Genomic DNA, 26,983 nt, shown 5'->3' with positions numbered 1-26,983 from the left:
ATATCAAAGTTATTCCCTGCATCCAGTTCATTTGTGACTGCATCATAATATCCAATAAAATTGGTCAGGCAAGACTTTCCCTTAACAAAACCATGCTATGTCTGAGCTATAACTGAAGTCTTGTCTAGATGATCCTGCAGTGCTTCTTTAACCAGTGCCTCCATTAATTTTCCTGGAACAAAGTTAAATTCACAGGTCTATAATTACTTGTGTCACACTTTGATCCTCCTTTGTGAATTGGGGTCACATTTGCACATCTCCAGTCCATGGGTACCTCCCCTGAGTCCAAGGAAGCTCTCATAATAATGGCTAATGGTTTGCTTAGTTCCTTTGCTGTCTCCTTTAATATAACTGGATAGATCCCATCCACCCCGGGTCCTTTTTTATGATTATCCTCAACAATTTTTCCTCCACTTTCCTCTCAGTTATTACAAAATTATCTAGCTCACTGCCAGGGTTTACTTCACCTCTGGCATTTCCCTTCCTGAATAACTACTTATGTGCGAATGTAGATGCAAAATATTGGTTAGTTTGTTAGCCACCTGAGCATGATCATCAACAGTTGAATCATCAATAACCAGTGGACCAATGTGATTTATCCCTTTCCTTCTATAGTATATATAGGTAAAGAACTCTTTTCTGTTTTTCTTTGCATCCTTTGCCAAGGGTTTCTCATAATCTGCCTTTGCCTGCCGAATCTCCTTTGTGACTTGGTTACAGACCAGCTTATATCTATCAAAGGCTTCCATGTCACCCATTAATTTATATGTATCCCATGCATTTTTCTTCTCTTCCACATGTCTCATTAGTTCATCTGATGTCTCATTAGTCTTATGTCTCATTAGTTCATCTGACATCCATTTAGGACTAAACTTTGCAGAATATTTCTTTGTTGGTATGTAAAGCCTAGTAGCTTCCAAGATAAATTCTTTGAATGCTTCCCATTTTGATTTTGCTGTTGGTAACATCATCAGTTGGTCCCACTGTATATAATTTAAGTACTGTTTCAGCGTAGTCACCTTTACGAAAGCAAAAATCCTTCCCTTTACCCCTGATGGTAGTTACCTCTTTGAGTAAATCCCACTTCAGCACACTGTGATCACTGTCACCTAGTGGTTCCTTTATCAGCAGATTCTTAATGCATGAGGAATCACTACTGATAATCAAATCAAGAGTATTACTCCCTCTAGTTGCCTCCCGAACATGCTGATGTAGAAAACAATCATCCAATAAATCCTCAAAAGCCTTGCTAGTGTGTGAGTGACCAACCCACAAATTCCAGTCAATATCTGGGAAATTAAAATCTCCCATTATAAGACTCTCTTATTTACTGGCCCACTCTATTTTCCTGTACAGTTTCTTATTATACCCATCAGAGTCATTAGGCCTATAGCACATACCTACTCCCAATGCTTATGTCACACTAAACTGAATCGACGCGCTGCACTGTCCAGCGATGTCGACTGGCTTCATTTCCTTTGATTTTATGTGTTTCTTATCTGATAGCCTAACCCCTCCTCGCTTCCTATCCTTCTACCTTTTCTGTACGCATTGTCTGCGCGTGTAGCACAGTGGTATCGTCGCCGTCCTCCCCACACCGGGTGGAAAAGGCCTGGGTTCGAATCCCGTCGATGATGCGAGGAACTTTATTGGGCTTTTTTCACTCCGTGGCTGAGTTAGTTGGTCTCAGGGGTAGATAGCAAGGTTTTTCTCCCCAGTAACTGGGGTTTTTTCGTCCAGCAAAACAGACAAATCTACCATAGAACATATGCAATTTACAGACACAAATACGGGTTAATGTATTTAATTACGGGTAACCCTAAAATAATAATTTTTTTCTCTGTCCACATTTTACTCCCCAAATTCCAGTTCTGCATTCCTTATATCAGTGTGACACCACGGCTCTGATATTCCAACAATATCTGCCTTTGATGTCTTGACTTGCACTTCAAGCTCATCAAATTTATTAACTATTCCTTTAGCATTGGTGTACATGCAAGTAAACATGCACCTGTTTCTAGTCTTATTTACCCTAACACAGCCCATGGTTTTACTTGTTCCACTTTTACTCCCAGCAGGCCTGGAAATCCCAATTGCCTTGCTTTCCCGGCTGCTGCTCAATTGCATTTCAATAGAAGCAGTGCAATAATCACTTTCACCTCTGGCAGCGACTACCGTTAATCTATTAGTCTGTGTATCTCCCAATCTAGCAGTTTTCCGACCCACCTAACACTGCCTCGATAGCATCAGCAAATATTCTTGCACCTTTCTATTTAAGTAGAAGCAGTCTCTCCTGTTAACAAACACAGACCAGGCCGAGAAAAATTCTACCCCTTGAGCCTTGCACAATCTCTCCAGGGACGAATCGATCGACAAGGCTCTCATCATATACTCTCTGCTATCGTGTCTGGGCAGAATTGCAGACAATTTCAAATTCCACCCTAATTGACGGGTTTTTTTCAACAGTGACTTGTACTTGTTAAGTAATTCTACCGGTCTCCAATCTTAATATCATTAGTGACAACGTGTTCAACAATATCACCCTTTGTGCCCTTAAAAGATGATATCTACTCTATAACTTATCAACCTTTGCTCTGGCAGACATTATTATTATTATTATTATTATTATTATTATTATTATTATTATTATTATTATCAGCCATATGGTGCAAGGAAGCATAAGGCTTTTGCTGCACCAGCCAAAAAAAAAAAAAAAAATTCTGAGTAACCCCTGAGAGAGAGAGAGAGAAATAGTAGGTAATCACCAAGAAAGAGAAGAATGATGATATTCAGCTCAGGACCCTGGGTGTGCCAAACCCATACTCACCAGATGTGAGCCCTGGGGGTCATAAACATCAACCTTTGCCCCTGGCAGATACAAAAAGTATGGGAGGGAGGGAGGTAAGTTTCCTCCTCCCATACTACCTCAGGTAACCCCAAACAAATTGAGTAGCACAAGATATATTCACAGATGACAGTTAGGCAGGGTTTAGTACCAGCATTGGTACTAGATGGAACCATTGTCTAAGCACTTACCAAGAGCAGCGCGGAAAGACAGGAGGCGAATCTTATCTAAGTCCCCTGCTACTGCTCATAAGGAAATATTCTCTCATAGGGCTCCAAATAGAGTCCCTGGACCACGCATTGTTCCAGGGCCTCGGCAACTTTGGGGGTTCCTACAGCTAGAAACTGGAATGGTATGTGCAAGAAGTGTTATTGGAGAGAGAGAGAACATGGAATTAAAGGAGACAGTACAGCTGAATGATCGATAATGGGGTGGCGCAGACCGGTAACTTCCTTTCTAGAGTATGGAAGGTGCACTGCTAATTATGAAATATGACTTTCATGAGCGTAGGAAATTTAGAACCACTGTGTAAAATATTCACAGTATGCCACAAAATATCACTGCAATTAGCGAAATAAAAAAAAAAAACACGTAAGTACAGTATTAAAAATCTACAGTGTAAAAACGCTAAAAGGACTAAACGCTAAAATGCTAAAACGCTTAAAAAAATAGTTTTAAAAAACTATTTTTTAATTCTTTCTGAAAAATGGGAAATCTCTTAGACAGAATACAGCTACATATAACAAGTTTAAATTCCCACAGTTGTATATCACAAGCATAGAGACGGTATGTATACCCTGGTGAGTATATTTACCGTCACACAGTTGGTAGAATCGCCGTCCTCTCCACGCTGGTTGGAAAACCCCGGGGGCTCAAATCTGGTGAGTATGGGCTTAGCAAACCCAGGGTCCTGAGCTGGATATCATCATTCTTCTCTTTCTTGGTGATTCCTTTATACTCTCTCTCTCTCTCTCTCTCTCTCTCTCTCTCTCTCTCTCTCTCTCTCTCTCTCAGGGGGTAACTTGGGGAAATTTTTTTTTTTTTTTGGCTGGTGCAGCATAAGCCTCAGGCTTCCTTGTACCATATGGCTAATAATAATTATAATAATAATAATAATAATAATAATAATAATACTAATAATAATAATAAAAGACCGGAGTTCAAGTCCCGTCGATGACGGGAGGAATTATTTATTGGCCTTTTTCACAACGTGACTGAGTTATTCGTTCTCAGGCGAAGTAGCATGGCGTTTCTGAGAAACTCTGGTTTTTCGTCCATCAAACAGAAAATCGACCACTGAACTCTCAAGCAATTTACAGACAGTATACAAAGAGTAATATGGACTTAGTTGCTGGTGCTCCTAAAACCCTACAACAGCAACAATAACGGTAGATATAGCAAGCTCCGTCCGAATTTACTTAGTGGCATGTGATGCAAGAAAGCAAGTGTATGAGCTTATGCAGCATCAGCCAAAAAAAAAAAAAAAAAAATCACACCATTCCTTCCAACTGCCTGTCCAGTTCCTCCTTAAATTTATTCAACCTATCAACTTCCACAACGACAGATGGAAGTTTGTTCCAGCAATTAACCACCCGCTGGCTAAAGGCAAATTTCCGCACATCTATTCTACATCTGTCTTTTCTTAATTTTGTGTTTTCATAACAACGAGTGTTGGATGAATCACGTGCTCTGTCACAGATATGCCCGACGTTAAAGTAAAGCTCCGTAATGTGCTGAACTCATGGATTAAGAGTAAAAGCCAAAGTGTATTGCCGAAATTATATGCCGCAGTGACTGAGTGATTATTTCTTAAAAGTCTCAAACTCTCGAAGCAGTTTACCCGAACTTTCTGATGGTGTTCTTAAATGTTCGAAAAGTATTTTGGTAGGTGTCAGTGTGAGAAGCACTGTATTTGAGGATACATATATCTTCAATCATGTGTTTGGTAGCTGCTGGAAAGTCAATAATTTTGTTCTTGTGATTTGCTGAAACGAGTTTAGGAACTAGAGTCAATGGCCACGGTAAACAATTGATATTTTACACGTTATTATTAAAATACATTAATTTTTTTTTTCTTGAATGTATGTTTGTTCTGATATTGGCCTCAATTTTTTTCACCAAAAAATAAATCGTATTATCATTATTTAGTAAATAAATTTGAATGATTAATGAATTTGAAGTTCTGGTCAAATCATGAAATGCAGAAATTGTGGGGAAATCAGAAACTTGGTGTCACACAGATATGGGTGATGCAAAGCTTGAATATGGTAAGTAAAATGCATGCAGAAGTACAGACAAGACGGGAATCGGGTTATGCTCTGAAGCACAAAATCATTGGTTAAAGAAGTGGTGCAAGACAATCTAGACATGAGTACAGTTATACTTCGGTAACAGCATAGGTTCATTAAGGGAGGAAAGCTTGTCTGACCAATTTGATTGGATGCTATGGACCAGTGACAAAGGAATTGAATACAAAAATTTATTTTGATATCATATACTTGGATTTCAGGAAAGCTTTTGATACTGTTGCACATAAACGGCTGCTCCACAAATTGGAACAGTGTGGCATTAAGGATAATTTGCTGCTGTGAATAAAGGGATGGTTGAGTAGGTGGAGACAGAGGTTATTAATGATATTAGTGGGGCCCTACAGGGTTTGGTGCTGGGCCCCTTGTTTTTTGTATATTGATGAAGGTATATTAGAGCTTCATATTTAAGTTTGGAGATGATTCAGAGTGGCAGGGTGGTTATTGACAGTAGTCAGGGTAAACTACTGCAACAAGAGCTAAAAACATTAGGCAGATGGGCTGAGAAATGGCAATTGTAATTTAATATTGACAAATGCAAGGTACTAATTACAGTTAGCAGTAATCTCAGAGTAACATACCAACTGTGTGGTACTACCAAGACTCATAGTAATGGAAAACAGCCTGGGAGTAATTGTGCAGTCAATTATTTTATTATCATCATCATCAGCAGCCATATGGTGTAAGGAAGCCTGAGGTTTATGCTGCACCAGCCAAAAAAATTCCCAAGTTACCCTGAGAGAGAGAGAGAGTCAGAAGTAGAAAGGAATCACCAAGAAAGAGAAGAATGATGATATCCAGCTCAGGACCCTGGGTGTGCCAAGCCCATATATACACCCCAGGGACTCACCAGATGTGAGTCCCTGGGGTGTATATATGAAGTACTCTGTGCAGTGCAGACAAGTTGCTAGGACAGCTCATGGGGCTTTGTCAATGATATACAGGAATTTTGCTAGCAGGGTGAGGAGGTGATTATCCAATTGTATAAGGCAATGGTTAGGCCACGACGTGAGTTCTCCATCCAGGTCGGAACCTCATTTTAGGAAGGCTGTATAGCTGTTGGAATGGGTCAAGAGAAAGGCAGTGAGACTTTGAGTGGAACAAAGGGGTGCTCTAACAAAAAATGCCTTTAGTTCTACAAATTGAAACACCTGGAGACTGGGCACATGTGAGTTGATATGATTGAGGCACTTAAGATTTTGAGCGATTTGAGCAAACTCATTGCTGATGGGATTCTTGCTCAGACTATGAACATGAAGAGTCATAAATTCAAATTGAGGGAGAATGATTGCAAAATAAATGTCTTGAAATTTGCCTTCAGCCAGGTATTTGATTGCTGGAACAGGCTTTCATCCATTGCGTAGCTTGATTGCCATTTTGTGCAACTAATTTACAAAAAAATGTTCCAAAGGAACTTTACTGCTGGTTAACTAGAAAAGCAATACATATTTAGTATTTTTTATGGTTTTTTAGTTAGTAGGTTACTGTTTTTGTTTTTTTTTTTATCTGGTTTTTAATTTCCTTGACAGTTGTGCTGAACTATTGGCATGACTATATATATGATTTGACTTGTAATGATGTCATAAATTCTGTGGTCAGTTCCTGACAATACGCAAAAGTGAAATGTTCTGAGGAGTGTTTTTTAAATGGCTGTTTTTAAGAACAACATTAAATTTTTGTTTCACTTTGCTATGGAAATGGATGGTTTGAATAAATTTAAGTAAGACTTTATTGAGAGGATGGATGGGCAAAGTGGGAATTTTTTTTTTTTTTTTTCCAGCTGATGCTGTTTAAGCTTGTTCACTTGCATTATTTGCTACTACTAATACTAATCAGGTTTCAAAAAGACTCACCCAGGAATTGAGCTTATGATATTTACAACATTAAATGAGTTAATTTTTAAATCCCAAATTTAGTAATTGAAGCATTTGCTTCATTTAGTACTATGTACTACTTTACTACTTTAGTATTTGATATGTAATCATGGTGCTCTTATACATTCATGCATTCTCAGATATCCTTAATACAGTACTTTTCAAAAATGTTAATTCCCAAATTGAATCATCATTCACTGTAAGACTTAAAATCACTACCTCAGGTGTAAGACTTTATGACAAAATTAAAGGTTGTGTAAATATTATTGATCACCTAAAGAATATTAATAGTAGGCATTACAGGACAGATTGTAATTCATATTTGTGATTGTGTTTACACTGGAAATGCCTATCAAGATGTTTTATAATGTATTGTTAAACCTCTTTAAAGTGGTCAGATGAAAGTACCCACAGTAGGTAGGCAGGTGTCCTCTTTTCAGTGTAGCCAGTTTCAATAATTTTGAAAAATGAAATTCACTGTAATTAGTTGCTTACTCAAAGTTTTTTTTGTTCATTATCATTGTACATATGTTTCAATGTGTATCATTGTACACATTTCAATTAATTAAATAATTTAAATTAAATTAATTAAATAATTTAAATTAAATTAATTAAATAATTTAAATTAAATTAATTAAATTTTAATAAATAAACAGCTTTAGTAAACTAAAGCTGTTTATTTTAATAAAGACTAAAATAATTAGTCTTTATTAAAAATGAATATAACTGGCTTTGCTTAAGTAATTTCACTTCCGTTATGATAATTACTTCGCCTTCTAGTTTTAGTTGCTATTCATCATTTTTGTTCACAAATTTTTTTAATAAAATAGGAAACACCCCTTTAATGGACCAATTCCCCCCCTACCCTTTTTCTGCATACAGCATTTCTGCAAACGTCAAGAAATTTTATTTCTCAAAAATTATCATGCAGTCAATGTAATTTCCAGAAAAATTAACCAGTGTTCCCTTGGCATACTGGTTATTTTTGGTATGTAGTTACTTAAATGATAACTTTCTCACTACCAAGTGAAAGTGGTATGTGACAGCATAGGGAAATTGTCAGTCTCTCAATCAAAAAGATGGGCACTGCTGTTGCTAAAGCAGTTATGAAAGGAATGTCAAGCATCGTGGCGTTCTTATCAAATGTAAATGATGGCCACAAACCTTTATGAAACTACAATGTTATTGTGTAAATACAAATCAGAAATAATTCACCAATCAGAAAATATGCATGTGCAGTAGATGACAGCACAATTTCAAAACTAATCATGGAGAAATTTACCAACAAAATTCCATCCTTTGGGTTTTGTCATTGATCAATGCTTCCATACAAGCTATAACTTGTGTAGTTTCATCCTCAGATGGTGATGTAACATATTACATGCTATTGAGCTTGATATATTAAGCTTGTGACCAACATATATGGCTTTCCCAGTGTTTTCCTTAAACTTTCTCAAATCTGCTCCACTCTGCCTTTTCTTCTGCCACCACCTCTGCCAAGACGGTTGCACAAACAGGCAGCCTTTTATAAATTTTCCATACCATTACAGAATTGTAGGTCTTCTTGGTGCCATCTTTATAAACTAGGTTCGAAATTTATGCATAATAGTGTTGCCAGACTACAACTTGTTAAACTTAACTACACATTTTGCTTTAGAGTTGGTAAGTTCTGCCATGATTACAGTTTATGATTATGCTGTCATTTACTGCAGAGTGCATTTTTCCAGTTGTTGGATAAAACCTTGAAGATATCCTCTATCAACCAGAAGTTTTAATTAGTAACACATATCCCATTCACATAGTGTTTTAGTTTAGTAAAAGTTTGTGGATAGCAAAAATCCTCACGAAATACTGGTCAAAATTAGCTATACAATCTGTTGGTATGTGTATTTTTTATTTTTTTTTTTGTACGTATATTCCAAAAAATGAATCTTGTATACTGCTACAGTACTGTTTTTTTTTTTTTTTTTTTTTTTAATCGCTGATGGAACTGGTATTTGGGTGACACTCAAGTCAAGTGGACCCAATTTTGGCAAAGTCCGGATGGTCTGTGACAGCCAAAACCTCTGCTTGCACCATCACAATGGTGGGACTATTAGTAGTCCTGGGTATAACCCCTAGCGCAAGTACACTGTGGGTGACCACCCAGGTGTGAACTAAAGTAAGCAGGGTTGAGGTGTAGCACCCACACCACATGGAGGAATGTTGCCCCTGTGTGTTACCAGGCAATACTAGACGGTATATGACTCATCAACTGGTGCAATACCACCACTTTGTTTATTGGAGGCTTGAAGTGGCAAAATCCTTGTTTAGTCTCCAAAGCTAAGTTCCGGTCAACCCTTCCCCATCTTTTCCATCATGCAGTATGACTGATGTCTTTTGAGGTTATGATGGACATCATGGCGAGATCCAAACCTTCTTACATTTTGAGGGTACAGCTCTAAAATGATATTCGCAGGCTGGTCGCTAGTTAGTACACCAGACCGAACCTATTGGTATTGCTCTCTAGGAGGGTTCTGGATCAGCTAGTGTATAATCTTGCTACCTCTACTTTGCCAAATAGTGACTGGAGAAAGTCCGATTAGTGTGTATGCGGGGCATTGTAATGCCAAACAACACACGTTTTGGAATTACAAGAATGCAAAATGGGATGGCCTGTGAGATTTTTTTTCCTTGGTCGGATTACTGTTTAAAAACTTCTGATGTCAGTGTTTGTTCAGATGTCAGTGAAATTGTTCTTGTAGGAATGGAATCCTTTCTTCCACGTTCCACTTTAAAATCTCGTCCTTTATCTAAACCTTGGTTTTCCAATAAATGTGCTAAGGCTGTTCAAGAGAAGAATGTTGCATATTGTAATTGGCTTGTTTCCAATTCTTCAGTTTCATTTTCTGTCTACACCAAAGCTCCCAACAGTTGTAAAGCAGTTATTAATCAGTCGAAACTAGATTTTGAGCAGGCTAAGAGTAGAAAACTTGCTTCTTGCTCTAATGGTAGCCGAGCACTCTTGCCAAAGCTATTGGCCGCAACTTTTGCCATCTTTGCTCCCACCTCTGTCAAAACTAGATGGTTCTATTGTCATTTCAGCCAAGGATAAAGCTGACCTGCTAGCATCCCATTTTTCTTCCAACTCATATTAATGATATTGGTAAAACACCTCCCATCATTCCCAACACGTTCCATTCAATGCTTCCTGTGGTCTTCCGTCAAAAGGATGTCAGAAGGATTTTGACGAATCTTGATGCTAAGAAAGCTCCAGGTCCTGATGGTATTTCTCCACTTGTTCTCAAAACTTGTGTTCTTGAACTTACTCCTATTCTTTCTTTGCCACCTTTTTTCACTTTCTTATTCCAAAGGTGTTTTTCTTTCAGCTTGGAAATTTGCTCATATCCAACAAGTTCCTAAAAAGGGTGACAAATCCCTCCCATCCAGTTATCATCCCATTGCAATTACTTCCAATCTTTCCAATTTAATGGAGAAATCAATTAACTTCCAACTCTTCTACCTAGAAACCTTCTGTCTGATCAACGATCACCAGTATGGATTCCGTCAGTGTCACTCCACTGGTGATATTCTGCTTATGTTACCCATTTATGGACAAATTCGATCATGTTTGGCATAAAGGTCTTCTAAACAAGCTTCCATCTTATGGTTTGCCAACTGTTGTAATTGGTTATCCAGTTTTCTCTCTCACTGCTCACTGAGGGTGATGGTAGATGGCCCTCTGTCTTCTAACTTCTCCACTAATGCTGGTGTCCCCCATAGTTCAGTTTTTTCGCCCACTCTTTTTCTCTTGTATATCTCCTCCTCTTCCATTGACCGGAAATCCTATCCATAGTTTTGCTGATGATAGCACATTGCTTTCCACTTTCCAGTTTAAAAACCTTGCCCTGCTCAATCAGGTTCAACTTCTCAAATATCCACTACCAATTCCTTAAATGCTGATCTCCAGGTAATTCTCCGGTGGGGCAAAAACAACTTAGTTGATTTCAATCCTTCTAAAACTCAGTCCTGCCTTATATCTCACAAAAAAGGATTTTTCTGCTCATCTTTGGTGACACTGATTTCTAGGGAAGATGATATATCTCTCTTTTGGGGATTACCCTGACTTCTCATCTCTCCTGGCACAAGCACATTACAAATATTGCTTCCTCTGCGTCTAAAAAACTAGGTTTTATCTTTGGCTCTCGGCGTTACTTTTATTCCAAACAGCTGTTCACTCTGTACAAATCTGAAATCAACCCTACCGTGGAATATTGTTCCCACATCTGGGGCAGTGCTCCCAAAATCTCCCTTAGGCCTCTAGATTCCATTCAGATGAGGGCAGTCAGGTTAATTAACGACTCATCTCTGACAGTCTCTCCACTCTCTGTCTCATAGATGTACTGTTTCTGCTGCATGCCTTTTCTACAGAAACTTCTATGGATGCTGTTCTTCTGAATTGGCTTCTATAATTCCCGTTCTCTCTTTCAAAACAGTCCAAACATGTGTTGTCACCAGGCAACATCCATTTACTGTTAACTTCAAACTCACAGAACCAACTTTTCATCTTCCTCATTTATTCATTCGACTGCCGTTTTCTGGAACAACTTTCCTTCATATGTATTTCCTGAAAATTGCAGTCTACAGAAAGTTGTCTAATGTAGCAGTAGTAGTAGTGGCATGTGATGCAAGAAAGCAAATGTATGAGCTTATGCAGCATCAGCCAAAAAAAAAAAAAAAAAATCACACCATTTTCTCCAAATGCCTGTCCAGTTCCTCCTTAAATTTATTCAACCTATCAACTTCTACAATGACAGTTGGAAGTTTGTTCCAGCAATTAACTACCCACTGGCTAAAGGCAAATTTCCGCACATCTAATCTACATCTGTCTTTTCTTAATTTGAATTTATGCCCCCTTAGGTTCGTAATCTGAACAAGTGGAAGGATCCCATCAGAATTCAGCGTGCTGAACACATTCAAGGCCTTATACACCTCAATCAGATCACCGCGCAGGTGCCTAGTCTCCAGCCACTGCAATTTGCAGAACTTAAGCCTTTCTTGATAAGAGGATCCCTTCATTCCCCTCACCGATCTTGTTGCCCTTCTCTGTACACGCTCAAGTAAATCTACATCCTTCCTAAAATGAGGCCTCCAGACCTGTATGCAGTACTCAAGGCGTGGCCTGACCATTGCCTTATACAGAGGGATAATCACCTCCTTTTCCCTGCTAGCAAAATTCCTATATATCATTGACAAAACCCCATGACCTGCCCTGGCAGCCTGTCTGCATTGCTCGAAAACTTCATATCTGCCTGCACAATTGCTTCCAGGTCTTTTTCATTTTCTACCACCTTAAGTGTAGTACCTTAAGTGTAGGGAAAGAGCTGCACACTACAGTGGATGCCTGCGCATGTGGGTATAGAAGGAAATGAGGCGGCCGATAAACTGGCAAAAGAGGCAAGAAACTTAAATCACAACACCTCAAAAACCATAACTCTAGATGATGCTAATGCCATCGCCAGACACAGACTCAGACAGAAACATATAGAAACTGATCACCAAATCTGCGAGATTAATGCAAATAGGAACATCACTAAGACCATTGCCAGACTGAGAACTCGACACATGGCAGGTATGAAAATTAGTGCGGATGGTACCAGAACTTATAAACTTTGCAGAAACTGTCCGAAAGAACAGCTTACTCCGGAACACATCTTCAGCTGTCCTGCAATTCAGGCGACTTTGCAAAGCATGGACGAATCCCCTTTTCAGGGAGAACTTTATAACGAAAAGATCGTGGACTTAGCTAAAGCAGTGATATCAGCGCATGGTTCAATTTGACTTCAAATGGACACGACACCAACCAACCAACCAACCAACCAAGTGTAGTACCACACAGTTGGTACATTTCTCTGGGGTTACTTCTACCCATATGCAGTACTTTGCATTTATCAAGGTTAAACTTCAGTTGCCACTTCTTAGCCCATCTGCCCAAATTATCTAGATCCTGTTGCAGTAGCACACTGCCATTACTATCATTAACAACCCTGCCAACCTTTGTATTATCTGCAAACTTTGACACTAAGCCTGATATGTCAACAAATATCTTCTTTCTCTTTTCAACCTCCATCCCAAGCACGGTAATAAGTATTATAGGTTCTAATACTTCTCATGGTTGGGGTTTTTTCGTAAAAAAATAAAAATAAAAATTATGGAAACTGCATTAGACAACCAAAATAAATTTGTAAACATTCTTTACCAACAGCGGTGAGTATATTAACTGCATACAGTAACGCCTGTCCCTGAGTAATCAGTGGGCTTTGCAAGTCTAATTAGTATTACTTTGATTCTCACTTGCCTTCATTGTGACCAATGAAAATACTGTTGACTGAGCAATGAAAATACATGTGTGTTAATTATCCCTGAAAGTGTCATTTCTAGGGAGATTGAAAATATCAAGGGGGACACCTATTATAGTGTCCATATTAGAGAATATCTGTTTTGTAGAGGTCATTTAACAAATAGTAATGGAGGCACGTGTTGGAAGAAACCAAACGTATGAACTTAAGTAGCATCAGGCAAAAAAAAAAAAAAAAACCAATTTCACACATCCATTTCCTCTAAAAGTTTGTCCAGTTCCTCCTTGAATTTATTTAAGGTATCAACTTCCCCAACGACAGATGGAAGTTTGTTCCAGTAATTAACCACCCACTGGCTAAAGGCAAATTTCCACACATCTATTCTACAACTGTCTTTCCTCAATTTTAATTTATGCCCCCTGAGGTTTGTAATCTGTGCAAGTGGAAGAATCCTATCAGAATTCAGCATGCTCAACCCATTCAAGGCCTTATACACCTCAATCAGATCACCTCGCAGGTGCCTAGTTTCCAGCCGCTGCAATTTGCAAAAGTTACGCCTATCTTCGTAATAGCAACCCTTTGTTTCAAATCAAATTTTATAATTAAAATAATTAAAACCAGAGTTTCCTTGCACCATACTACTAACAGTATGGTGCAAGGTTTTTACTGCACTGGCAAAAAAAAAAAAAATAAATAAATAAACCACCTATTTGACTATCTCTTCATGTAGGTGTATCTATCCAGCTGAGCTCTGAATTTCTGTCAAGCCCTGGCCACTCATGGAGGCAACTTATTCCAATAATTAACAGCTTGCTGGCTGAAAGAAAACTTCCTGCAATTCAATCTAAACATCTGTCTCAGTAATTTGAATTTATGCCTGCTAGTTTCGGAATCATAACAGTGAAAATTTCACCCTAGTTTATTTTACTTTCACCTCTCAGAGCCTTATATACCTCAATCAAATCTCTTTGAGGTGTCTAGTTTCAAAGCTCTGTGCATGCCACATATTCAAAGTCTTTCCTCATGTGGATGCCCCTTTACTGATCTCGCGAGCACTTAGTACCTCTTTGAACCTCTTCAAGGAGCTTCAAGGTTAGTGACTACTTTTCTTTTTCAAAAATATATATTGAAATCTTATAAAGTGTTATTTCTATTTACGCTTATAGGTAAGGACTAAAGAAAGATGGAGTGGAGTAGATAGTGTGGTTTTTTTTTTTTTTTTAACACAAATTGAGAAATGAGGCTATGATAATTATCAGGCAGTTAGTGAAACAAAAACCAAATCATCAATTAGGCTTGTTCATCAATATTGAATAAGAAAATTTTCATAATCCTGAACTGCTTATAGTTTCGGAATCATAACAGTGAAATTTTCACCCTAGTTTATTTTACTTTCACCTCTCAGAGCCTTATATACCTCAATCAAATCTCTTTGAGGTGTCTAGTTTCAAAGCTCTGTGCATGCCACATATTCAAAGTCTTTCCTCATGTGGATGCCCCTTTACTGATCTCGCGAGCACTTAGTACCTCTTTGAACCTCTTCAAGGAGCTTGAAGGTTAGTGACTACTTTTCTTTTTCAAAAATATATATTGAAATCTTATAAAGTGTTATTTCTATTTATGCTTATAGGTAAGGACTAAAGAAAGATGGAGCGGAGTAGATAGTGTGGTTTTTTTTTTTTAACACAAATTGAGAAATGAGGCTATGATAATTATCAGGCAGTTAGTGAAACAAAAACCAAATCATCAATTAGGCTTGTTCATCAATATTGAATAAGAAAATTTTCATAATCCTGAACTGCTTATAGCAGACAAACCTTAAGTCTTGAATATCTATTTCACTAGAATTGGCAGCCAGTAAGTTAGCAACCATAATTGGTTTTTCTCTGCATTTAGCTAATCATGTTTGCTTTGTGGTTAAATGACTCCCTTTTTTTTTTTTTTCTTTTATTCCTTTGCTTGTTTATTTTAATCCTAAATACAACAGATATATGTACCTATTTCTTCTTATTATATCACATAATATACTAACCTAAACAAAACCGGTTACAGGGCATTGCAACATAAGCAGCAAAATAAAAAAAAAAACACATGGTCTTTTCTTATTTAGATGCACTATGGTAAGATATCTTTGGGTTAATTCTATAATTTTAATTAATTGCACCACTGTCTGTTGGACCACCGGTTCATTATTTCCAGTTTACAACAAAATTAACTTCTCAATTGATATAATTTCTATACCTATTAATGAAAAGTCTGTTAAACTGGAATATGGATCATAAAAACATATGCTTATGCTAATTGCTTTTACTTGTACATTGATGGGTGTGTTGGGTGCCCCTTAGTGTATACAGGCTGTAATCAGCAGGAGTTAAATTTAAACTTTTATTTGTTGAATATGTTAATGTCAGTTTTAATTTCTCTGTTACCCTCAGTTGCATATTAGTATTGGTATATTACAAATTCTAGAACACATAATTTAGCTATGGCATAGGTTATTATTCAAATAATTTCAATGGCATTATATGTACACACACACACACACACACACACACACACACACACACACACACACACACACACACACACACACACACACACACACACACACAGGATGTTCAAAAATGATGGCCAATAATTTAAAGGTGAAAAGTACAAACTAAAATAAGCAAAAAAATCGCAGTGAACATCGGGCAAATGAACCGTTTTCAAGATAATGCACATTTTCTGTTGAAATCCGCCATTGACTATGGGAGCACTAGTTTAGGAAAAAGCTGTGAATCCTTTGCTAAATTTGGTTTTATTAAACATAAGATAATACATTTTTAATTTTTGGTTTCAACACCACAGGATTTTGCAGATGTTACATGTTACGGGATGTTCTTTCCTCAACATCAGGTGTTATGCTTCTGGGCCTACTTATTTGTATTCCATGTGCAAAGCAACCATGTTCTCTAAGGCGCTGATGCACCCTGATGAATGTGCACCTGTTGGGCTGCCTTTGGTGGGGAATTGCTTCTTGTTACAAACGTACATTCTCGAGTGCACTGCTGTTGGCTTTACCATACATGAAGTTCATGTCTACATACTCTTCGTTGCTGTAACCTCTTTCCATGTTGACTATCCTTTGACAAGTACTAATATGCCTGTTACGTTTCAGAGCATTGAGTGAGGGGAAACGGAGAGAATGAGCATAACATAACCTAAACAAACAAGTCAGTGGTGGATCCCAACTAGAAATGTGCAATATCTTGAAAATGATTCAATTAAGTGAATCGTTATGTTTACTAGGCTTTTTTTACATATTGTAGTGTGTACAGTTCACCTTTAAATTATTGACCATCACTTTTGAAATACCGTACACACACACTCACACTGGTGTTCAAAGAAAGTGCATCACTCCTCAAAATTGTAATTGTCTTCTGAATAATGTAAGTATATGGCAATATTTCTTACAGATTGCATCAGATAAGATTGACACGCATAGGTGATGACGTAATATTGCATCAGCTGTTACTTTCAGCTATATAAGCACGCTCTGCAAGAGTTGCAGTCATTCCTTGCTTGTGTCAGGATGACGAGTTACATGCAATTGATGCCATAAAGAAAGAGTGCTATTGTTGCTTTACACGAGGAAGGATGTTCTTCCCGTCATATTGCTTATAGAATGTCTTGTAATCAGTCGACAGTGAGTAGATTTCTTTCCAAACTCAAGATTACTGGTTCTGCTTATAGGAAAAAAAGGAACCAGATGCAAATGAGTCTCTACGCCAAAGCAGGACTGTGTTTTGAAGCGCTTATGCCTTAAAACCGTAAAGCTTCATCTGAGCTGAAAAGAGAATGGGAAGAACATACAGGAGTGGCAACAATCAAATGGGTAATTAGGCTATTGGCTTGGTATTTATTATTGATGTTTAACATCAATAATAAATGCCAAAAATGTGCACATCACAAATGGACGCAGATTTTGCCAAGGATGTTTCATATAAAACCATCTAACGCACGTGCTCAAGCACACACACACAGCGTTTTTTTTTGGTTAGAGAACTGAGAATTTTCTATTGGCTGCTGTGCTGTTTGTTGGTGCAGTGTAGTAAAACACTCAACTTCTCAACAGTCATGATGTAAAAATATGCATTAACAAATTCTTCAAAACAGCCTTATGTTTCTTGATACACAAACAGTAACTTGATCGAGAATCAGAAGCCTGGGAATCTAAATAGTCCAAAAGACTACACATGCATGACCTACTGAAATTGATAACTTATCAGACATTAATGAACAGTTCTAGGATGATTCTTGTGAACAACAGCAGCAGCAAATATGCTTATCATAACCTTTGTTTCGAAAGGTTAAAGTTCATGTTCAATTCTCATTTATTATGGATTCCATTCCTCTGGAAAGTGCTTTATGTCATAGTATGCTTTGCTTACTATAGTCTTCTTGCATCAAATGGAAAATTTCTATAGCAATTTTATTCAAGTAAACACAAAAGCCTTATCGTACAACTATTCCATAATTGATTCCATTTGTATTTGTGTAGTTATTATTTAACACAGTCTGCATAGTTCACTTGCATTTACTCCTAATGGATTATACCAGTAGGTGATGCTGTACTATAAAACAGCTCAATAATGATTACAACTTTGATTCCAAAGTTGATTCCATTTGTACTCATTTAGATATAATTCAATACATAAGTATACTTTCACTGGCATTTACTCCCAACTGACAATACCACTCTGATAGGTGATGCTGTATTATGAGATAGCTCAATGATGTTATTACACATTCTTTGCTATGCTTCTGTTTCTATCTAAAATAACTGTTCTATTCATAGACATTACTTTATGAATAGCATATATACAATTGAGTTTTTAAAATATTTGTGCTTGCAGAGCAGGATGAGGTAGTTCTGTACTCAAGGCAGCTTTTCTGAAGTGCCATTTCTCCCCAACTAATTATATCATATGAACTTATACCATTAAATCTTTTAACTCTTGCAGCATGGTATCTGAGAGAGATACTTTGATCGCCACACCCTTGTCTTGACACTGTGTACTACAGATGCATGCAAAGGTTAAGATAATTACTGGGTACTGAGAATTCTTGAGGTCAGAGTTGGCATAGGTCAAACAAGTTTCTTTTGGGGAACCTATCACTGGGGACCTAATGCATGTGCCAGGTGGGACCCACGCAAAAAGACTGCCTTGCATTTAACTTTGTCATACTGTAAACAGTACATTACAAAAGTGGGGGACGATACCAGTGTTATTTTTTTCATACCTTGTTTTCATAAGCAATATTTATTTCTTACATTTTTCTTTTACTATCAGATTATGTAATCAAGTAATTATAATAAATGTTGAAAATGTATAAATTCAGCTTTGACGTTCACACACAATTTGAAAAAAAGTACTGTTCAACTAAAGAGCATACAGCAGGGAATATATTGTTGATGGCTTTGTCATGAACCAAGTGGTAAGGAAAAGTTTGTGTGAGTGTAACTTTACAACCACATTTCTGCATGTGGAGGTTATGTAGTGTTACCACTGATGAGGTTGTGTAAGGATTGTGCATGGTTACTAATATGAGAGAAATTACCTCGTCCATTTTGGGTTGGGTGAATTTTGAATCACTTAGTTTTACACAGCTTGGGTCTGGAGATTACTGAAGACACTGCATGTGATTAATTGTAAGGTGCCTTTCAAATGAAAAAAGTCTGTCAGGTTTAAGTCATGTGACTTAAAACCTAACAAAATTCACTGACATTTGGAAAGCAAACATGATGGCTATGCATTTAAGCTAGTGGAATTTTCCAAAGGAAACTCGAATATAATGAAAAAAACAGAGTGGTAGCAAGTGCAGTTACAGTCAGAAGACACCTCTTCAAAAATGGACTTGTAGCCCATCGTCCTAAGAAAAAGGCTAGATTAATTATGGTGTAAGGAGCATGTCAAATAGACCACCAAAGTGGAATCAGTTATTTTCTCGGATTAGAAGAAATTCAACCTGCATGGCTCTGATGGGAGACAAACGATTCGCCGTAGACGTGGTGAAGAATACCATCCAAACTGTGTGGTGTCTACAGTGAAATTCCCTACCAGCCAAATGATATCGGGGTGCATTTCGTATCACGGAGTACGTCACCTGCAGTTTATAAAAGGTTCTGTAAATGCCAATCGATACGTGGCTATATTGGAAGGCAAACTGCTGCCAACCATTAGAGACCGTTACAACCTGCCAAGCAACTGCATCTTTCAGGACAACTCTGCTCCTTGTCATCGGGCGAAAAGTGTAAGTAGGCACTTCTGTAGTTACTTTAGCTTCATTTCTGTGTTAGAGGTTTGACAGTAATGTGTTTACATTTGTTACAGGTAAAAAAATGGTTGGAAGAACGGTCCATTACAACTCTTAGCTGGCCAGGAAACAGCCCGGACCTGAATCCTATAAACTGTTGGCATCGTGTGGAATCTGCTGTTGCCAGAAAGAAACCAAAGACCTTTTGTGAACTTCAGGAAGCCATAATTTGTGTTTGGAACCACAAACTATCAGTTGATTATCTTCAGAAATCGATCTTTTCGATGCATCGATGGTGTGCTGCTGTCATCAGGTCCAGAGACGATTTAATTAAATATTAGTTTGCACCTGGTGAACTTTTCATTTTGTTTTCCATTTAAAATGATAAATTGAAGTGAATTGAGGGCTTCTGATAACATTTCAGCCATAATTGTAGTATTTACCAAAACTGTTGTATAAAGGTTGCAAATGCTTATTTTGGCATATTTTAAGAGCACCTGTCAAATATTACTTAGCTTTGCCTTAACTATTAATAAATATCTTTTGTTTATATTTTTGTGTGATGCTAGTCATTAATGTAATATACCATTGTGAAAAAGGGTTAGAAATGTGAAATTCCTAGGTGATGCACTTTCTTTTAATACCAGTGTATATAAAACATGGAATGATTTGCAGAATAAGAGTCGAGCAAAGTGCATAATTGAAGTAAACACCGGGTATTTCAAAAGTGTACAAAAAAAAAGTTCTGGGATGCACTTTGGGATTGAAATTAAGAAATAAAGTAATGTATATAAAGTGCTTAGCATCATAATACACAGCCATTTCTGAATAAACAGAAAATTTTTAAGGTGGCATCGTTTTAGGTTATATCTCATATTGTGAATACCTTCACAACGAGTTGCCATGATATTGCACTACTTCGAATAAGTAACGCTTCACCTAAGGAGAAGACTAGTGTTACTTATTCTCAGATAGGTACCACCACCCAGACAGCACTGTTTCAGGGCTATTTGGCCCTTCGTCAGTGAGTGGGTAGGTACCCAAGTGATGCAATGATGGCAAAAACAGTTATGAAGTATAACTCCACAATATGAGAGATGCCTGATGGTGTATGATGTATTTAGACTAAGGCGCATTTAGGGCTAGAGCCTCAAGCTGCGAACAAATTTAGACTATGTATATAAAGTGCTTAGCATCATAATACACAGCCATTTCTGAATAAACAGAAAATTTTTAAGGTGGCATCGTTTTAGGTTATATCTCATATTGTGAATACCTTCACAACGAGTTGCCATGATATTGCACTACTTCGAATAAGTAACGCTTCACCTAAGGAGAAGACTAGTGTTACTTATTCTCAGATAGGTACCACCACCCAGACAGCACTGTTTCAGGGCTATTTGGCCCTTCGTCAGTGAGTGGGTAGGTACCCAAGTGATGCAATGATGGCAAAAACAGTTATGAAGTATAACTCCACAATATGAGAGATGCCTGATGGTGTATGATGTATTTAGACTAAGGCGCATTTAGGGCTAGAGCCTCAAGCTGCGAACAAATTTAGACTATGTATATAAAGTGCTTAGCATCATAATACACAGCCATTTCTGAATAAACAGAAAATTTTTAAGGTGGCATTGTTTTAGGTTATATCTCATATTGTGAATTTTCTGTTTATTCAGAAATGGCTGTGTATTATGATGCTAAGCACTTTATATACATAGTCTAAATTTGTTCGCAGCTTGAGGCTCTAGCCCTAAATGCGCCTTAGTCTAAATACATCATACATCATCAGGCATCTCTCATATTGTGGAGTTATACTTCATAACTGTTTTTGCCATCATTGCATCACTTGGGTACCTACCCACTCACTGACGAAGGGCCAAATAGCCCTGAAACAGTGCTGTCTGGGTGGTGGTACCTATCTGAGAATAAGTAACACTAGTCTTCTCCTTAGGTGAAGCGTTACTTATTCGAAGTAGTGCAATATCATGGCAACTCGTTGTGAAGGTATTCACAATATGAGATATAACCTAAAACGATGCCACCTTAAAAATTTTCTGTTTATTCAGAAATGGCTGTGTATTATGATGCTAAGCACTTTATATACATAGTCTAAATTTGTTCGCAGCTTGAGGCTCTAGCCCTAAATGCGCCTTAGTCGAAATAAAGTAATGTAAACATGTTTGATTCTGAACAGCTATAGAGTTTTTAAATGGTAAATATGATAAAATAATAAGCTATCATGTAACTAGTAAAATGTTTATTTCTACTAGGTACATGTCTGCTTATTCTTATTTAATTTTATTATTTTTTACCATTCAAAAATCTTTGCCATTTCTTAAAATTCAAGCTGCCATAGCTCTGTAGCCATTCTAAATGAAATAAAAAATAAGACTAGTGGAGAGGAATGAAATTAAGAATTATCATTTTGGTGGAGGGTATATGTACATCTTAAATAATTTAGAACTTAAATAATTTATTGATGCTTATACATAATTTAGAACAATAATTCCAGTGTTTCACATCTTCTGCATGTCTGTAACAAGAACACAAGATCTTGACATCATCACAAACTGCTTTAAAAACAGAACCACCTGCACCTGTCAATAGATTGGGTATGGACTTCTCCATGAGCCTCAGTGACCAAAAACTTCTAGAAGTGTTCCTTATGTAAATTCTCAAACATTTTGTTGTCTGTCTTCTTAATTAATTGGGCCATGATGAACTCATATAGATGTATGGAGCTTATATACTCTTGAATTTGACATTTTGTGAACCCTGTTATTGCCCCAATACTCAATAAAACTAAAATCCAACCCAATTTTGTGATCTTCCATTCTGTTTATGCTTAATTTGCTTAAACTAAACCAACATATCAGGGAAAGGAAGTCCATCTGATATGTTATTTTGTATAAACACAAACATGCACACTCGCACTCATTCACTCACACTCATTCTGCTTAAAGTGATCACGGGCGCCTTTAACCACCCGCTGGTTAAAGGCAAATTTCCACACATTTTCTACAACCATCTTTCCTCAATTTGAGTTTTTGCCCCCTCAGGTTCGTGATCTGAGCAAGCAGAAGACTCCCATCAGCATTGAGCTTGCTCAAACCATTCAAGACCATATACACCTCAATCAGATTACCTTGCAGAACTCAAGCCTTTCTTGGTAACAGCAACCCTTTGTTCCACTCACTAATCTTGTTTCTCTTCTCTATACTTGTTCCAACAGCTCTGAGGCCTCCAGACCTGTATGCAGTACTCAATATGGGCACCTCCATAGCCAGGTGGGAAGGAGCAGCAGTGCATAGCACATGCTTCTTGATTAGACCGGGGTTCGAGCCCGTCACCACCAAATACGGAGGATGCGGAAAGGTCAGGGAATGACCATCGCAGAGAAATATGGCCTTAGTTGCTAATGCTCCTAAAAACCAAATAACAAACAATTAAAGTGATCACTGGTTATTAAATTGGCTGTTTATAGAATCAAAATAAAATTTCAGAGAACAGATCCAAATCATCAATTTCCATATTTTAAGTGTGCTGAACATGCAGACTGCAGTTGCCAAGGGTGCATATGGGCCTTGTCTCTGGAGGCATGCATAGGATGAAGTTGTTAATATATATATATACAGTATGTATGCAGTTGCCAAAACAGCCTACTAACAGTTGCAGTGAGGGTATCATCTTCCCCCTCCACCACATGCAGGATCTAACTATATTTTTACCATACTTAAATATGATACCATCTACTCTTATAATATGTGGTGTGTGTGCATGTTATTATTTACTTTTCTTCATGTGAGTATTTTTTTCCCATTTTGCATTTTTTCTCAGGTGCTTCTTCCAGGTACCAGAGTTGGTAAAAGGGAGCAATTCAGTTTAGGCATGTCTTAAATTGAAACTTTTGTGTCTGTTGCATAAATGAACATTTAATTCTGAAAAATTTTCAGAATTAAATATTAACCTATCTGCATACAATCTAAGTTTAAATTGTTTTAAATGGGATTATCCAATAATTTTAAATAAGTATTATGCTAGACATACTAAGTATATTGTTAATCCTACAATACTGTGCCTCATAAAATTTAAGACAGCAATGGCACCATCAATTTAAACAGACATGATGATTGTATTTTGTTAGTAACTATCCTTTAATTATTCAGTTAATGGAGAGAAAATTTTTCATTATAAATACTATAATCGATAGTGTTACTGTAAGTTGGAATTCAGTAATTTTATATCAAATGCAATGGTAAAATATGCATTAGATTACTAGAAAACAGGGTCGGCTCTAGAGTCCCAAGGGGAATTGGGTGCAAGAGAGTTTGGTCTTCTCCCCTCGGTCCTTTCCAGGACCGAGAGGGGGCCTTTATTTGGGGTCAAGACCAAAATTTAATAAAAGCACTGTTATTATTATTATTATTATTATTATTATTATTAGCCATATGGTGCAAGGAAGCCTGAGGCTTATGCTGCACCAGCCAAAAAAAAAAAAAAAATTTTTGAGTTACCCTGAGAGAGAGAGAGAGAGAGAGAGAGAGAGAGAGAGAAAGAGAGAAAGAAATAGAAGGAAATCACCAAGAAAGAGAAGAATGATGATATTCAGCTCAGGACCCTGGGTTTGCCAAGCCCATACTCACCAGATGTGAGCCCCTGGGGTTCAAGAAGTATCAGTCAAAAGATGACGGGAAGCACACAATATGCACCTTCCATGCATTGACTGGAAACGATGACTACCACTTACTATGCCACTGCAAGAAGTCAGTATGACAGCATCGAGTAAAACATAAAATGCTAATTTCAGCGTGCTCACATGATGTAAAATAGCTTTTGTTATCTACATATTTGATATTTTTAATATTCTTTGTAAATAAATTTTATCCCCTCCCAAATAGTTTTTTTTTTTTTTTACAAGTAGCAGAATAATGCTTGTTCATTTATCACTAGTATTTTATTAATTAATTTTTTTATTAACTTTGTTGAATAAGGAGTAAATTTTTAAACTTGCTGTATTATGGATTAATAAATATTGTATTATTATTATTATTAAACGTGTTGGCCATTACCTTCAAGCAAAATTTAAAGATATCTGGAACAGTTGGTACTGAGATTTATCTTCAAGTGCTAGAATTTCTTTACATTCACTCATGTGCATTTGCTTATGTCCAAAATTATATACACAAAGTGTGTCGAAAAGCACCTTAATTTAGGCATTTTTTTAAAAAAATATTTGTACTTGAGTCAAGTTTTGGAAGTCTGATGCAATTGCTGAAAGATGTAGTACCAAGCACACTTTCATATCTATACATGCAAAAACATGTAGTAGTGGCATATGATGCAAGAAATCAAGCGTAGGAGCTTATGCAGCATCAGCCAAAAAAAAAAAAAAAAAAAATTACAAAACAATCCCATCTAAATATTTGTCCAGTTACTCCTTAAATTTATTTAACCTATCAACTTCCACAACGGCAGATGGAAGTTTGTTCCAGCAATTAACCACCTGCTGGCTAAAGGCAAATTTCCGCACATCTATTCTACATCTGTCCTTCCTCAATTTCAATTTATGCCCCCTTAGGTTCATAATCTGAACAAGGGGAAGAATCCCACCAGAATTCAGCATGCTCAACCCATTCAAGGCCTTATACACCTCAGTCAGATCACTCACCTTGCAGGTGCCTAGTCTCCAGCTGCTGCAATTTGCAGAATTTAAGCCTCTCCTGGTAAGAGGATCCCTTCATTCCCCTCACCAATCTTGTTGCCCTTCTCTGTGCACGCTCAAGCAACTCTACATCCTTCCTAAAATGAGGCCTCCAGACCTGCATGCAGTACTCAAGGTGTGGCCTGACCATTGCCTTATACAGAGGGACAATCACCTCCTTTTCCATACTAACAAAATTCCTGTATATCATTGACAACGCCCCATGACTGCCCTGGCAGCCTGTCTGCATTACTTAGAAAACTTCATATCTGACTGCACAATTACTCATTTCATTTTCTACCTCCTTAAGTGTAGTACCACACAGTTGGTACGTTTCTCTGGGGTTACTTCTACCCATATGCAGTACTTTGCATTTTTCAATGTTAAACTTCAGTTGCCACTTCTTAGCCCATCTGCCCAAATTTTCTAGATCCTGTTGCAGTAGCACACTGCCATTACTGTCATTAACAACCCTGCCAACCGCTGTATCATCTGTAAACTTCGATACTAAGCCTAATATACCTTCATCAATATCATTGATAAATATACAAAACAACAGTGGACCCAACGCTGAACCCTGTGGGACTCCACTAATAACATTAGTCCATGAAGAGCAGCACCCATTGATTACCACCCCTCTGTCTTCTCCCACTCAACCATCCTTTTATATATTGTAGCAACTTACTCTTAATACCATACCATTCTGCTCCAATTTGTACAGTAGTCTTCCATGCGCAACAGTGTAAAAAGCTTTCCTGAAATCCAAGTATATGATATCAAATTTATTTTTTGCATCCAGTTCCTTAGTAACCACATCATAATAGCCAACCAAATTTGTTAGACAAGACTTTCCCTTAACAAACCTATGCTGTGTCTGAATTATTGCTGCAGTCTTGGCCGACCAACCCAAAGGTCGCGAGTTCGAATCCCGCCTCGGACTTGGATCAAAGTACTGCAAAACCGTGGGAGGTGCATTATGGCCACAGAAGCTAAAGCGCCAACAACTACAAAAAAAAAAAAAAAAAAAGCTGCAGTCTTGTCTAGATGATCTTGCAATGCATCTTTTACCAGTGACTTCATTATTTTACCCACAACTAGAGTTAAATTAACTGGTCTGTAATTACTCGTATCACCCTTCGATCCCCCTTTGTGAATTGGGGACATATTTGCACATCTCCAGTACGTGGGGCCCTCACCCCGAGTCCAAGGATGCTCTCATAATTATGGCTTAAGGGTTTGCTTACTTCCTTTGCCGCCTCCTTTAATATAACTGGATAGATCCCATCCACCACAGGCACCTTTCTTATGTTTAACTTCAACAATTTCTCCTCCACTTTTTTCTCAGTTATTACAAAATCATTAAGCACCCTGTTACAATTTGATTACCTTGTGGCATTTTCAAACCTTAACTCCTCATTTGTGAATGTAGATGCAAAATACTCATTCAGTTGTTTGCTATCTGAGAGGATCATCAACAGTTGAACCATCGATATTCAGTGCGACCAATTAGATTCATGTCCTTCCTTTTAGAGTTTATATAAGTAAAGAAATCCTTGCTGTTTTTCTTAGCATCCTTTTCCAAAGATTTCTCGTAATCTGCCTTCACCTGCCTAACC

General features: G+C 37.5%; 1 protein-coding gene across 4 annotated transcripts in view; it reads left to right on the top strand.

Annotated features, from left to right (window-relative positions):
- The first annotated feature begins 4,730 nt into the window (after positions 1 to 4,730).
- Lamtor3 (Late endosomal/lysosomal adaptor, MAPK and MTOR activator 3) overlaps positions 4,731 to 26,983 on the top strand; it is a 118,562-nt gene continuing 96,309 nt past the window's right edge. Inside the window, exon 1 of one of the 4 annotated variants that reach the window (XM_090379760.1) lies at positions 4,731 to 4,866. In XM_090379760.1, coding sequence (XP_090235886.1) covers positions 4,858 to 4,866 — 9 coding nt within the window. In that variant the 5' untranslated portion in view covers positions 4,731 to 4,857. Of the gene's footprint in view, positions 4,867 to 14,391; positions 14,456 to 14,804; positions 14,920 to 26,983 lie in introns of those variants that run through there. The other 3 variants (XM_090379763.1, XM_090379762.1, XM_090379761.1) reach the window with 3 other exon arrangements.

The sequence above is a fragment of the Mastigoproctus giganteus genome, chromosome 8, assembly GCF_048544385.1.
Source record: "Mastigoproctus giganteus isolate SK-2022 chromosome 8, ASM4854438v1, whole genome shotgun sequence".
Taxonomy (NCBI): Eukaryota; Metazoa; Arthropoda; class Arachnida; order Uropygi; family Thelyphonidae; genus Mastigoproctus; species Mastigoproctus giganteus.
This window is presented reverse-complemented; position numbering and strand designations above follow the sequence as displayed.